Raw genomic sequence first — 15,205 nt, forward strand, 5'->3', positions numbered from 1 at the left:
CTTATCTCAGCACAGGACTTCTAACGCTCCGTTACAGTGACATCCGGTTCTTGGTTACCTCCCCAACCAATGCCATTGTTACCTATGGTTACTCAGTTTGGATGGATGTCTAACTCTAGGAAAAATCCTGGTGGTTCCAAACTTCTACCTTATTATAGTTATTATTGAGACAACGGTGTTCCTGGGAGCACTTATAGCTTTAGAAATGGTTTCATAGCTGTGTGCATTCACGCCTCATGACAATTTTATGGCAGAAATTCCTTGGACATAATGGCTTTTTTTTTCCCCCTCCCGATATGTCATGTTAATTGTGACACCTTAAATACACAGGTGTGACTCTTTCTAAATAATGTTCAATCAATTCAACATTCCAAAGGTGAACTCCAATCAAGTTCTAGACTCAACAAGAACAATTAAAGCAACCAGGATGCACCTAACCACAATTTGGAGTTCCACAGCAAAGGCTCTGAAATACTTATTTAAATGAGAGATTTCAGTTTTTGATTTTTAATAAATTTGGAAACCGTTCTCAAAACAGTTTTTACACTTTGTCATTATGGATTATTCAGTGTAAATTGATGGGCAAAAATTACATATTTATTCATTTAAAATTCAATCTAATGCACAATAATGTATTCAGAATCCTTGACTTTCTATGCACTTTGAGTTTACTGTATCAGCAGTACCTGACTCAGAAAGTGAAAACGGGTTTCTACACATCTTTGCAGGGTTATCAAAATATTTTCAGCTTGACATATTTAAGAAAGACCATTCAAATCAAACTACTTTTTAACATTATACTTATTTTAAAGTTCATAAGTACTATCTATTCCAATCAAAATGTTTCATCTTCCGTGTGCAACCATTCAGCATGTCCCATGGAGAGAACACTTTGAATGAACAGCTTTTACTCACACGGGGTAGATCTGGAGAACAGGAAGGGTGTGGTATCTCTATGAATTCACAATTTCAAAGGAAATCAGGGTTATATTGACTAGTTATAGAGATCGTTTGGGTCGGGTAATCAACACTGACAACTGTACACAGTCAAAACCATAAAAAAATTGTGTACATGATCTTGGTAGCACTGGACTGAACACTGAATTTATCTGATGCTGGTGAATCTCCATGGTTTAATTGTGTTAACTGCAGGCATATACAGTCATAGTTTTTAGCATTTTGTTGACTTGGTACTGAAACAATACAAAAAATACAAGTTTCTAGTATTTGTGGTCTATAGTGTAATTCACATACTTTTGTGCACAGGAGGCAATCTACGGTTGTTTACAAAATTATCACTACAGAACACCCCTTTCAGATTCTGACTCAAATCCTTTTAATTGTTCTTCTTAAAAGCTAAAAGAGGACAACAAAATATTTTTTACTGCACTTAACAAAAAATATATACCAATATGTTAGATTTTAGAACATGCTGCCCTACAGGCACATTAAATATACACTTTATGAAAAAAATCTTTGTCAGATGTCTTGCAAGGAAATTACATTCAAGGATATTACAATTAATGTGTATACCTCCAAGCATTTCAGTGACTTAAAAGGGAGAATTTTCACTGGTGACTGGAGCTTTGATCCAAGAGGATTAACCAACTGTAGAAAAGAAAAAGAAAATGTAGAGGTGAATGACTCCATCTGCTGGACACAGTGACAAAGTATAATTGAATATAGTGAACTACAGCCAAACAGCATCAATATTGACAATACATTTTTAACTCTTCATCTCATCAAACTATCTACATTCAAAGTGTTGGACACCCTTAATAAAAATGTGCTTCTCCTTTTATGTCTTACTAAATCCACCTTTATAACTGTGCATTCCAAATGAATATGTTAATTATAACCATCACATCTACTCAGGGAAGCTGTTAAGAGTAGATGGTGAACCAGCACTTTTAAATTAAATCAGAGACAATTGTTGCAGCAATAAACTGTATAGGTAGAACATATTCAAACCCTTTTAGACTGCTATAAAGTATTACTGATTATTAACAGATATCGTTCAAAATTTGGTGATATTACTGTTTTCAGGATTATTCTTTATTTGGGACACCGTTAAATTTAAATTTTGCTAAAATATGGCACACCCTGAAGTATATTTGTAAAAACTATATTATACACAATATGTCTAAAAAAAACCTTCTGTACTAAAGTGTTCAGAAAAATAGTAAAAAAAAAAAAAAAAAAACACTAAACGTTGCTGTTAATTTCCTGAAGTTAGAAATTTAATTCCTTAGCATACATATTTTGTTATATTACATATAAACTGTAGGCTAACTTTGTATACTCTCTATTGTTTTTATTCCAACCAGAGGGCTCTGTATATCTGATTTCACTAGGTTTCTGTTGTTCCTTGAACCTTATAGAAGTTGTCATTCCATCATAGTAATTTACTTGGGAACAGGAAAAGAAAAATCTGTCATTTAATTTTATATGAGAATCACTCTTAGCTTGTTATTAAAGTGTGTGAAACAATGTGCATTTCTGCATACAGTTCTTGCTAGTTCTAAGCATCTGTGCCAAGGTAGGTTCATACCAGAGGTTCAACAAGGAGTTCCTTTAACATTTCATTTCAAGTCTTAAGAATTACCAATACACCATCTATGAACAGTGAAAATGAATATGATTGCTGCTACTGAATGTAATCAACAGTTTATTAAATATTTTTTTTTAACGTGTGATACTTGATATTGCATCTGTGGATGGGCAAGATTAAGTGTGCTTTTAAATTTCATTTTTAAAATGTACCTAAATTAAAAATACATAAATAATGATTAAACAGATTCATCAATAATGATGAAGCAAATACTACTCACTTATTCTAATGACAAAAAAAAAAAAAAAAATGGAGAGAACCTAGAAAGCATGTCTGCAGTTTGTGGAAGTATTTTCACTGCAGTGGTAGGTTACTGAAACATATTTACAGAATGCACTTACCACAAATGGTAAAAGCCTGATTTGCTACTGGAAAGTGACTTTCATACTTTGCCTTACAAGTACACAAAATATATACAGGCCTAACATAGCTGGAGTCTTTAAAAGTTTTTTGTTCAAGTTAAACATGCTAATTGGCATTTACAGTACATATGTGATTAATGCATTAAAAATTTCTGTAATTAAATTCCTAAATGTGTTAATTGTTAATTTGACCACTCTTCATAAATTGTTAATGAATCAGTGAAAAATAATTGCACAGCAGCCCTAGTTCAACCGTTTCACAAACATTACAGAGGTTACCTAAAATCAAAAATTTTAACCTACAAATAAAGCAGAAACTTGGATGCTTAGATTTGTGTAAAATTTTGAGTTAGCTAAGGCAGCTGAAATGAACAGTACAGATTTTTAGGGTTTTAGAAATTGCTATTTTAAATTTAATAAAATGACTGAATGAAAACTAAATGTATGGAAGTCATTTTTCATTTTCATTGATAGAAAATGACACCAAATGCTGTTTGCTTGCTGGAATAGACTGTTAAACTTTCTAGCTTATACTGTATTCTAATAACTTGCCATTACCTCAGTAATGATTATGCCAAACTACCGACATTTTTCAGCAGTTTGTTCTAATGGATTCAAACACTAGCATTTTATAATCCATATCTTTTTTCAAAGGAAGCAAACATACTCTCTCATTTACTACTCAAAGGAACTTGAAAAAATCCTTTTTGGATAACTTCAGATTCTGCTTATTTATGTCAGACAAACTTACCTTAAGGGAAACTGTCTTCTGCAGCATGTCAAAAAGGAACTGTACTTGCAAAAGAGAGGCCGTATCAGCAGGATGAGAAGGAAGAGCCAAAAAGCCATGTTGGTGTTTCCGTGAAAGTAGAAATTGCTCAAACAGGCGTGTAAGGTATTGGAGGCTAGCAGCTTGAAGAGTTAAAGTACTGCTACCATTTAAAACAATGTCACCTGGTAAAAGAAACAGATAATTGAGCTTGTGGATACCAAGGGGCATATGGCTCCCCAAACCCCTGACACAACAGATGCAGAGGTTAGTCCAGTACACAACACACAATTATTATACGTGGGGAAGCATTTTTTTCCTCAATGTCCACACCAGCACAATACAGAGCACAAGTACAATAACTACCCAGTCCTTTTTTCTCCTTTTCTCTTCTCTCTCTCTTTCATCACCTTTACTCCTCCTCCAGCAAGCTTTGTCCACTACCTCCCAACTCTGGCTTCCTTGAATGGAGTCAGGCAGTCCCTTTTATAGAGCACCTGGAAGTGTTCAAGATGTTCCATAATCTCCTTCAGGCCGCACTTCCACTTCCATGCTCAAAACCTGTGGCACTGCAGCAAGGCAGGGTGGCTGCCCTCTCTCATCCCAGGGGAGATGTAGCCCCATGCAAGCTCCTTCCACTGGTCCTTCCATTATGAAGGCATCCTGGCCAAGTAGGAATCCCTGCAGTCCATTACAGCCATAGTATAAACATTCATTTGACCACCTCCTGGCAGTATTTCTCTCATCTCATTTCAGTAGTGGGGCTATGTGCATCTTTTGTGTTATAAATTCTAATCTCTTTTCCCTGCCCTATAATGACCCTTGCTGCATGCATAGCCCATTTTGCTGTATTACACGTTGATAATACATTTATGATAATACATTTGTGCATTTGCTGGGGCACATTTACATACTGTATATCCCTCCTTCCATACTTAAGAAGCAAAGTAGTTTTTGATATTTAAAAATGTTCTGCAACACACAAAGTGAGGCTGACTATTAAGTCTCCCATCTCATGAGTCTTCTCTATGCCTCTCTGATAACATGTTCTATTTATATTAATTTTCCATCTGGTTTTATCTTTTTTATATTCAGAGTTTTCCAGATATTGCACTCACAATCAGTGGCCAGTTGGCACCACTGCTGTGCTCTCTGTGTTTATCATGAAAGCAGCTTCAACTGGCGTCAACCATGCTTACTTTAGCCAAAAACTGCCGAAACAGGAACTTGAAGTTAAACCCAAAACATAATCTCTCTCACAGATCACATGTCCTTACAGGATTATGGCCAGTGTCAACTATGCCCATTTGGTTATGAAATGTAAAAAGTAGGACCTCACTTCTACAAACACAGTTGTGCAGACAATAACTTTTTTTTTTTTTTTTTTTTTTTTTTTTTTAAATCAAAACTGTTCAGTTAAAACATCCCATTTTAATGCCAGCCGTGATGAGGATAATTTAACCTTATTTCCACTTTGGTCATGTGGGTTCTGAATCATTGGGAACTTTTGCTGTTCATGTGGATGTTACCATGTTAATATACTAAAGTGTCTCTTGTAAACAAATAAAAAAACAAAAGAAAACTGTCTCTTTCCGCTATAGTATTTCATTGAAATAATTCCAGAATAAAAACTAATAATTGTTTTTTTAAACCATACATGCTAAGGTTATCAAATCAGCCAAAAAATATGGTTTGAATATTCAAATTAAAAAAAAGTAAATATTTTAATATTGTTTAACTTAGGTTAACGATTCCAGAAATTGCATGTATGGCTGAGCTTTTTGTTTTTATTTTATTATTTTTTTTTTTTAAGCTTTTTTATTATGGTAATAGCCACAGCAAGAACAAACAACAAGAGCAAAGGGAAAAAAAAACCTAGTGGCACCCAGGCAACTGTTACTTAAGTATAACAGCCATCAAAATCCCAATAAGCTTCCATCTTATAAAAGGGAAGCATCAGTGCTGTCATCGTTTTCAGTCTACTACTGGCAACTAGGTGATTAAGTCTTAAATCGCTCAGCCTGCTGGGTTTAAGAGCACTATCCTTCACCCCTGTCATTCAACTGTCCAATACTCTCACAAAAAGTGCTTTCCCCTTGGCTCCACCTCAACCCTGCTTCCCATTTCTCACAACTGTCCTTGCAGTTGCATGCATCACAATATATACATTTACAATACAGGACAGCAGCCAAGGGCTACAAACAGGACCCACCACAAATAAAAAAGTAAGAATATTAATGATAATGTAACAAACTTTGGTGTCAGCATGTGTGGCTGGTATGGATTCAACCTCCATTTCATGGCTGATTTTATGACTCACTGTCCTGATAAGAATTAAGACGACTATGGGTCTCTTAGTATGACCATAACAGGGTGAGAATAGCGAGCAAAGTAAAAGAGCACACAGGTCAAAGGCGGACTTGTTTTATTATTTTGGAAATGTCCAATGGTCTGTGGCAGGATACCATTTATGCTGCACTATACAGACTAAAAAGCCAGTCCGCACTTCTGGACTCACCCAGAAAAGCTGGATCATTATAATTTCAAGTTGAGATCCACACGATCGGTCTATTTTTTTCACTTTTGCAGATACAGCAATACTTTAAGGTGGCCAGACAATTTTAATTACACCTCATAGTTTTAGGGGCATTATGCATCAAACAAGTGGCCACAGAAGACGGCCTCATAAGATGGAGATTGTGGAACACCGTAGCAGAGAAGCATTTAGAAAAACTGATCCGATTATACCTGTGGATCAAATTACAGAGAAGTGAGGCAGGATAAGCCGATGATCGAGGATATTGTCCATCACCGACTGGCTGGGCACATTAAATTATCGTTGTAAATAAACATTGTCAATTGGCTATAAACATTTGCAGAAAAGTGCCAAACTGCAGCTGCTGCCAAGTTTTAAAATCTTGCATGCCTCACAAGAACAGTCAGGCACTCATATATGCAGTGGGAGACAGATGGGATTCCTGACCTTAGTTAGTTTAACAGTAGTGCACTGTAGCTGAAGGGGAAGCGTACAGGAATGTGCAGCTGCGGTGCCTGCAGAGTCCAAGTGCCCATGATTTTTCATTTTTTAAAGCACTCTTTTAGGTAGCTTGCTATCCTCTAAAATGATCACTCACTGTAGCTAGGTTCTTTAGAGACTTTGGCTGGTTTGCCCGTTTTAAAGAGCCCCCTGGTGCTACTTATTTGTGTGATGGAATGTAAGTTCATACAGTGGGTGACTGATCTCCAGGCTAATATAATTAGTCTGCAACATTACAAAATTTTTCATTCATCATTTGTTTTCCTAGCCTGCTTATCCTGGGTAGGGCTGCAGGACAGCTAGAACCTATCCTTGTGGGGTTACGTTTTATATAACCTACTAGTAACGGCGCACTGCACAATAACGTGCAGTGAATACACTTGACTTGAGCTTTCATAGTTTTCATACTCTCTCTCTGTACGTTTAGAATTCGTTTGCTCAGAGGTTGATGTACTTGCTGCTTCCTGAGCTCTTCTTTTCTCCACTCTAGCAGCCCACTTCTTCTCTTCTTTCGTCTGCATCTTTTTGTGCTAAAACTGATTAAGTCAGTGTTAGTGTCGCAATTACTTAGTACATTTTCTTTAATTTTTCACTTAAGCTGGCACTTAACTCTTCAATCTGCCTCAAGAATGATTTAAGATATGAAGAGGTAGGGGAAAGGATGGCGAAGGTGGTAGGGATGACAACCTCGGCTGTACGGCGCATGCTTGCCGCTGCCGAGAGTTGATTCTACAATAAAATAAAATAAAAATAAAATGAGGAATAACCTTGGAGGTCAATCATCACCTTGAAAGCGGATAGTAGACATCACGTAGTATATGTTTACCAAATTTCAGGTCAATAGGTCAAACGGTTTGCGAGCTACAGGTGATTTAAAATCCTGGACAGACAAACGGACAGCCACAGAAGCGTATTATATATATACTAGTCATTTAGCCCGTTACAATAACGGGCGCTAGAACAGTAGTGCATAAACATTAGTAGGAACAGTCTATATTAAATGGCAAGGGACTTTGACCTCATTCTTTTTGTTGGTTGTATTTTTCTTTCTTTCAGCCTTTCTTTTGTTGATGTTTACTTGCTGAGCTGACCGTTCTTCGTGGGCTGCCGCCGTGTATTGTGTGTCTTTAATTTTCTGTGACAGTAATACTGTCTTGTACGGCTCTATTCAATAAGGGCGCGTAGATAATTTAGTTCAAATGGCTCTGGAATATGTGAAGAGCAACAGGTGCAGATCTTTATTTACGTGCGCCTTTATTCGCTGCACCCACTTGAGGTCGTCCTTTTGAGGCTCGCCTTTTTGTGCGCGCCCTTATTGAAGGATACCGTCTTGTACGTCCGCTGGCTTGTACGTCCGTAATATACCTTTAATTTTCTCTGGTGGTAATACAGGCGTGCGCGTCGGTAATATGCCTTTAATCTCCTCTGACAGTAATACTGGCTTGTATGTGGCTGTAATATGCGTCACTGTATTGTGTACCTTTAATTTCCTCTCGCAGTAATACTGGTTTGTATTTCTGTAAAACGCCTCTAACTTTCTCTGACAGTAATATCGCGCATGCGCACTTCACCAGAAGACACCCACACACGGACACCTGGACGCACATAGGGATTTATATATATATATATATAAAGATGCAGTGAATGAATGCAATGAAGCAATGCAATGAAACTCAATGCTTTATTGGAATCCCCCCCTCTCTTCGATATTACATTCTAATACATACACACACAAACCTCCAAGGTGGGGCCCCTCAACCTGTCATGTAAAAGTAATAACAAGTTGGAAGGTTCCAGTTCAATAACTGCTTGAGGGAAAACAGGAATGTAATTGTGCTGTGTATACATGACAATAATCTTACATAAACTGATTACACTATATATCAAAGCAGTGCCTTGCTTTTTTTTTTTTTTTTAATCCAAACCACGACGAAACAACGATCCGATCTTTATTGTAAAGTATACGGGATCACTTTTTTTGTTCAGAAGATAGAAGAAAGCGAATAACTGAGGATGCCATGTTTGAGTGAGTAAAAGAAATAATTCTAGTTTCCTGATGGTAGACATTTATTCAAATCCATTTTATGAGGTAGACCTAATTTAAGAGTTTTGTGCCAATCTGACATCGTGATTTGCAGCAATTTTGAATGAACTTGGAATGAATCACCTCTGAATCATTGTAAAATCATTACTGAATAATACAATGTGTGCTGAGATGCGGCAATCTATAAGACAACAAAACAAACTCCTGTATCTCAAGCTAAAAGGCCCACATACCTTTTCCCCAACACCTTGTTTAGCTGTATTCTGGGGTACATGGGTAGAGGCTCTAATTATTCTTAATTAACAAGAAGTTATCCACCTCTCCAAATATACCCTCCCTTAACCCCTGCAGCAATGGTATTGAACATTGTTATTGTTTTGAAATTACTTTAAGGACCTCACACAGCCCAAAAGCTAACCATTCAAAATTATGGAAAGGCTGACAGTCGATGTGAAGTGCAAAAACAAAATCAGAAAGATACCGCAGCTTTGCATATCATGTCTACATCAGCCTGATGCCAATATTAGTATAGGTAAAATAAACCACTTTTCTCTGACAATCAAATTGTCAGCTTTTGCCTTCAAATAAAAAAAAATTTAATTATATTCGAACAAGCAATGCTCAATTAACAGCCCTAATGTTCATGGAAAGAACAACCAAAAAGAAATAAGTATCTATACATATCTCAAAAAAAAAAAAAAAAAAAAAAAAAAAAAAACTGAACACAAAGCTTACCAGAGTTTCTTAATAGTGCAGCCAGACTCTGTACTAGCGGTGTGCATCCCCCTTGAGGATTCGACATGTTCTGAAAAGGATAAGGAAATCATATTTGGCAAATATTGTACAATGTATAAATATAACTTGAAGATTCTTTGCTTTTGACTTTACTAAGATTGTTCTAAAACTGGGGTTATGATAAAACAGTTCACTCCGTTAATATAAATGTAATGAATTATTATTATTATTAAGTAATCCAACTTTCAACAGCTAATGGCTTGAAGATTCAAACAAATATGTAGTTTGTTTTCAACCCAACAAAGCTCATTAACCCTAGATTCACCTAATTTAACAAAAATGACATTAAGTTATGTTTTAAAGGTCCAGAAAAATACAAATATCGATCTACCACACTGCTTGGTAACTTATTTCATGCGTCTACAGTCTTCCAATTTATACTTAAGTTTCTGTCTGTATAACCTTGTTCTTAGAGAAACCCTTAATTTAAAACAACAGCTTGGATCTTACTGTACTAATTCCCTTTAAATGTTTGAAAACTCCAGGAACCCAATTTGCTTAAATTAAAAAGGTTCAGCTTCTTCCCTCTTCCCGCATATACTGTGCAGTCTTGGAATCAGCCTAGTTGCTCTTCTCTGGACTTTCTCAAGTACTGGTGTGTTTTTTGCAGCATGGAAATTAAAACTGCACACAGTAGTCCAGATAAGATTTCACAAATGAACTACACAACTTTATTATACCCTCCCATGACTTATACTCCATGCATTCTGTTATATAACATTGTATTAGCTTTCCTAATCTGTTCTACAGACCTGGTTGTTCTCAAAAGGTGTACTTTCAAGTTTCAAACCTCCTACTGTGTTGTGTATTTAACATTGTACATTTATTTATATTAAATTCCATCTGCCACAAATATGTCCAAGCCTGTATTCTATCCAAGTAATGTATTGATCTAACCAATTACAGATCTGTCATATTGCCAATTTTGATGTAGACAAATTTGTTGGTAACCCTCTATGAAAAAATAAGAACCCACATTTGTCTCTGAAATCTCTTGGAACTGATGAAAGTAACTGTCACCCACTATTGACGATTCCGTATTTAACAAAAATCTTTCCTTGCTTTAAGAGTTTTGATCTAAGAGATAATTTCAAATAAAAAACACAAATCAAAATGGCATAAACAAAAATGATGGGACCCTTAATAGAGAATTTTGTTGCACAACCTTTACAGGAAGTCACTGCAAACAAGTGATTCCTATACCTCTCAATTAGACTTCTGCACCTTTCTAAAAGGCAGTTTGACCCACTCTTCCTGAGCATAACCATTCTTGGGTGGTTTTAGCTCTGTGTGTTTTGGGTTATTACCATGTTGGAGGATCTATAAGCTGGGACCGAGACAGAGCTTTCTGTCACTGGGCAGTACAGTTTTCTCCAGAATGTCTTGACAGTCTTGAGATTTCATTGTTCCCTATACAAACTCAAGACACCCCATGTCAGACACGGCAAAGCGCCCCCAAAATATAACTGAGCCCCCTCTATATTTCACTGAAGGTATAGTGTTCTTTTCTTTGAAGGCTTCATATTTTCGTCTGATGCTACTTGCCAAAAAGCTCTAGTTTTGTCTCACTTAACCAAAGGGCATTCTCTCAGAAGCACTGTGGCTTGTCAATATGCATTTTAGCAAATTCCAGTCTGTTTTTTTTTTATTTTTATTTTTTTTATGTTTTTCTTTCAACAGTAGAGTCCTCCTGTGTCTTCTTTCACTAAGCCCACTGTCCCTCAAAAAAACGACAGATGGCACAATCAAATACTGATGGACCTTGACCTTGGAGTTCAGCTTGTATCTCTTTGGAAGTTGTCCTTCCCTTTTTGTCTACCATTCTCACTGTTTTTCTGTGCATTTTGGGGTGAACTGTTTTCTTGCAGCTGTGTCCAGGGAGGTTGGCTACAGTACCATGGGCCTTAAACTTCTTAATAATATTTACAACAGTTGTCACAGGAACATCAAGCTGCCAGACAACTCTCTCCTTTGCTTTCTTTGTTCCATGTTCAGTGTGGTACACACAATGATACCAAACAGCAAGGTGAATACTTTTTCCCCATTTAAATAGGCTGAATGATTGATTGCACAATTGGAGACATGTGTTATACTAATTAACAGCTAGTCTGAAAACTCACTCTAATCTACAGTAATTGTTTATGATCTTTTCTAGGGTTGACAACAAACATTTCCAGGCCATTTTAGAATGCCTTTGTAGAATAAGCAATACTTTTATCTCTTTTCACACTTGCTTTGCTTTACTCAATGACACATCAAAGGCGTGCAGGTATACATTGGACAATTGCTTATTTCATCACTTTTCAGGAGGTATACAGCACTTTTTCCAATGAGCCGTAAGGGTACCAACAAATTTGTCCTCATCTGTAGCTTAGCATCATCTACAAACTTAGCTAGCTTGTTATTTTTATTCTTATCAGATCCATTTGACTGTATACATTTACAACACTCAGACAACACTCTCCAACATCATCCCACAAATTTTTGAGCATGCTTATACACTATTGATTCATGAAGAGCCTGCAGCATGAAGCAAAAGGCAGGAAACAATCTTGAATGGGATGTCATTTCATCCAAAGGCACACTAATGAAAACAGGTGGGTAATTTAGATATGAAAATCAGCATAAAAGCATATCTTCAACTATGGGAGAATGGACTGCAAGTTTCAGTAGGATAAAAACCACAGCAAATGTAAATGTCATATAAAAGGTATTAAGATTTTATTTTTAAACAAGATCCACCTGGTCATAAAGCCCAATTTTACACAAAGCTTTTAGTAGGCCATATTATCCAAACGATTACAATTAAGGAGACTTTTTGATTGGGAATCACTGAAGGAAGTAATTTCTAAGCTTTTAGGTAACAATAAAGATCCAAATTATAATGAAAATATGAAAAACCTATTAGCTACATTTAAGAAATTGGGTTGCAACATGACTCTCAGAGTGCACTTTTTTGGTACACATTTGGAATTCTTCCTTAAAAATCTTAGAAAATCTACTGCTGGGTGATTCATTGGTACACACAAGAGAGAGTGACCAAACAATGGACCACCAAAAAAAGTACTGATTTAAAAAAAAATAAAAAAAACCTACAAAGTGGCAAAAACTAGAGAAGTTATATGTAAGTCTATTATTATGTATTGTTGTTTTCTTCAGGACTATGTACTTAGAAGCAGTTTTTGGGTTACTAGGGTCAGAGTTGGTAAAAAAAAAAAAAATATATATAGTGATTCTGACTGGGACTAAATGTAAATTGTAATATATTGTTTGAAGTGTCCAATTTCATATATACTGATTCGATTAAACTATTTTTTCTTCAGACTTTTGATAAAAAATAAACACTTTTGTTAACTTTGTAAATTTAATCTCATGTTACTCAGTGTTGGTAAGCCACAATGACACTGCTACAGCCTTTAAACCCCAACTTTAACAGGTTAGAGGCTAAAAAGTAGACTGAAGATTCATGCTGGCAGTAATAAATTGCCTTGTATCTTGCATATTGTGTCCTTTCAATCAACATAGTAAATATATTAGTCTAATTATAAAGAGAGGAGTCGGAGTCAAAGGTTTTGTGTACTGACTCCATATCCCTGGTTTTCTTTAAATATACAGCATGTTTAAAAATATTGGATTGACTAAACATTTTCATGTTAAATTGATTTAGAACAATACTGTATACTGTTTTTGCACTTAAATGTGAAATGATGGGAAACATTTTAATTATAATTTTGTTATTAAGGTTCATGAAAGCCAATAAAAAATAACTATTCAGAATTAAAACTATTTTTTATGAGTTTAATGTTGCAGACCTGTGCATTGCGCAGTCCTCACAGATGCAACACGACATAATAATTTTCTTCAATCTAATTCATCTGATTATTCGTGAACGACGAAAGAAACTAACCTAGTTTCCATTAGAGGGCGCATCATGCACACTGTTCCATTTCTGAATTGTCAAGTAACTTGAGCAAATATGATGTAAACACTGAAACTGAATTTCAGGCAGAGCAGAACGGGATGAAGCAATTTTATTAATCGACAAGAACAGCAGCAAGAACTGCCTTCTAAGAAACTGTCCAGAAAGGGCAGGCTCCCCGTGCAGCATTTAGAAGCTCCCGCTGCCAAATGCTTCCCACGTAACCCTCAGGAGCTGCGCAGATCTCTGCGGAAACGACAAATAAAATTCGGAAAAGCTAGTCTTTCATCAAAAAAAAAAAAATACAGTATATAATCGGCTGCTCGTTAACATATTTAAGCACCGATCTACTACAATATAAATGCAGTACATATTTAGTGTTCCAATAAACAATATAATTTAACCTTTAACACTACACTGCGCTTACGGTTACAGAGAAGCACTTAGGAAATCGATAAGATCTCGCCTTTTCTGCGACACCAGGTACCTTTTTTCGAAAACGGAACAATGTTTCATCCCTTGCTTTTACAAATTTTAGTATTAAATCACAGCAGCTCCTACTCAATCATATCAGACAACTGTGTTTTTGTAATGTAAAATGACAGTTCAATTTAAAGCTTAATCTAATTCGATTGTTTGATGCATTAGGTGAATGCACATTAAACAAAATGCATATTCAGTATAGAACAAATGTCAACTTTAAAAACACAGAACCAGAATGCACACGTTCACTCTGGTCGCTTTGTCCGAGAAGTGTGTTAAGTTCGGATGCTGAGTGTTTTCCTAACAGCATCCCGACTTTGCCACTAACGACCGCTCCACTCTTTCTCCTCCGACATTACCGAACTTCAACTCACCCGCCGCGTCCCTGTCACAGCTCAGCGACAGTCCCCCCTTCAGGATCCCAATCTGAAGATTAGAAACCCGACCACAGAGCCTTCATGATTTTGCACGTATCTCGTTCTCCTTACTGTAGATCATTTTAAGCATCACCTGACTGCTTACTTCCTTAAACATCTACCATCAGTCAGTGAAGCGGCACGACCTTTCAACTTTTAAGAACAGCGACATTTTGACCGAGCATTAAAACAATTGAAAGCATTATCTTTGCATAGCAAGTGTAGGATATTTAAAAAAAAATCTATTTCTACTGCAATAATCCAAATTATGCCCGCTGAATCATTGTGGAATTATTTCTTATTCACACTTGCTAAATCCCTTACAAAAATCAGTAAGGGCTCCCCCTGCTGTTCTGGAGTGTGAATTACATACACACTTTTTATTTGTAGGAAATTAGGCTCGAGTTTAGTAAATGAACAGGTGAGTAAGAAAATCGTTGAATTTTAATTGATTTTTAAGATAACTTAATAATAATAAAAATTCTTTACAATTATGTAACACATTTCCCACTACTCCAAGCATTTTTTTAAGAATTACTTTTGAAATCACTTCAGTTTTTTTTTTTTGGTCGACATCTCTTGACTCAGCAATATGAGAAAGCCCCCACACATGGTATTCCATTTGACACATCTTGGTGTCTAGTTATCCGAGACAGTGAGCTTTTTGGAGTGCCCCTTATTTTCTGCCCTATAGACCAAAAAAACTCATTGTTAGGCCATGTTAGGACAATGTTTTGAGCAGGTAAGTTACACCCTTATGATAAAGAGT

The 15,205-nt window shown here is 36.2% G+C and overlaps 1 protein-coding gene across 2 annotated transcripts in view; it reads right to left on the reverse strand.

Moving 5' to 3' along the window:
* Nucleotides 1-14,723, reverse strand: part of stk11ip (serine/threonine kinase 11 interacting protein) — a 115,243-nt gene extending 100,520 nt beyond the window's left edge. Inside the window, exons 1-4 of one of the 2 annotated variants that reach the window (XM_051931349.1) lie at nt 14,395-14,723; nt 9,559-9,628; nt 3,725-3,927; nt 1,534-1,608 (exon numbers count right to left, since the gene is read on the reverse strand). In XM_051931349.1, the coding sequence (XP_051787309.1) occupies nt 1,534-1,608; nt 3,725-3,927; nt 9,559-9,625 (345 nt within the window). In that variant the 5' untranslated portion in view covers nt 9,626-9,628; nt 14,395-14,723. The remainder of the gene's footprint in view (nt 1-1,533; nt 1,609-3,724; nt 3,928-9,558; nt 9,629-14,394) is intronic. The other variant, XM_028807570.2, reaches the window with a different exon arrangement.
* Nucleotides 14,724-15,205: the final 482 nt, after the last annotated feature.

Source organism: Erpetoichthys calabaricus, chromosome 8, assembly GCF_900747795.2.
Source record: "Erpetoichthys calabaricus chromosome 8, fErpCal1.3, whole genome shotgun sequence".
NCBI classification, from domain to species: Eukaryota; Metazoa; Chordata; class Cladistia; order Polypteriformes; family Polypteridae; genus Erpetoichthys; species Erpetoichthys calabaricus.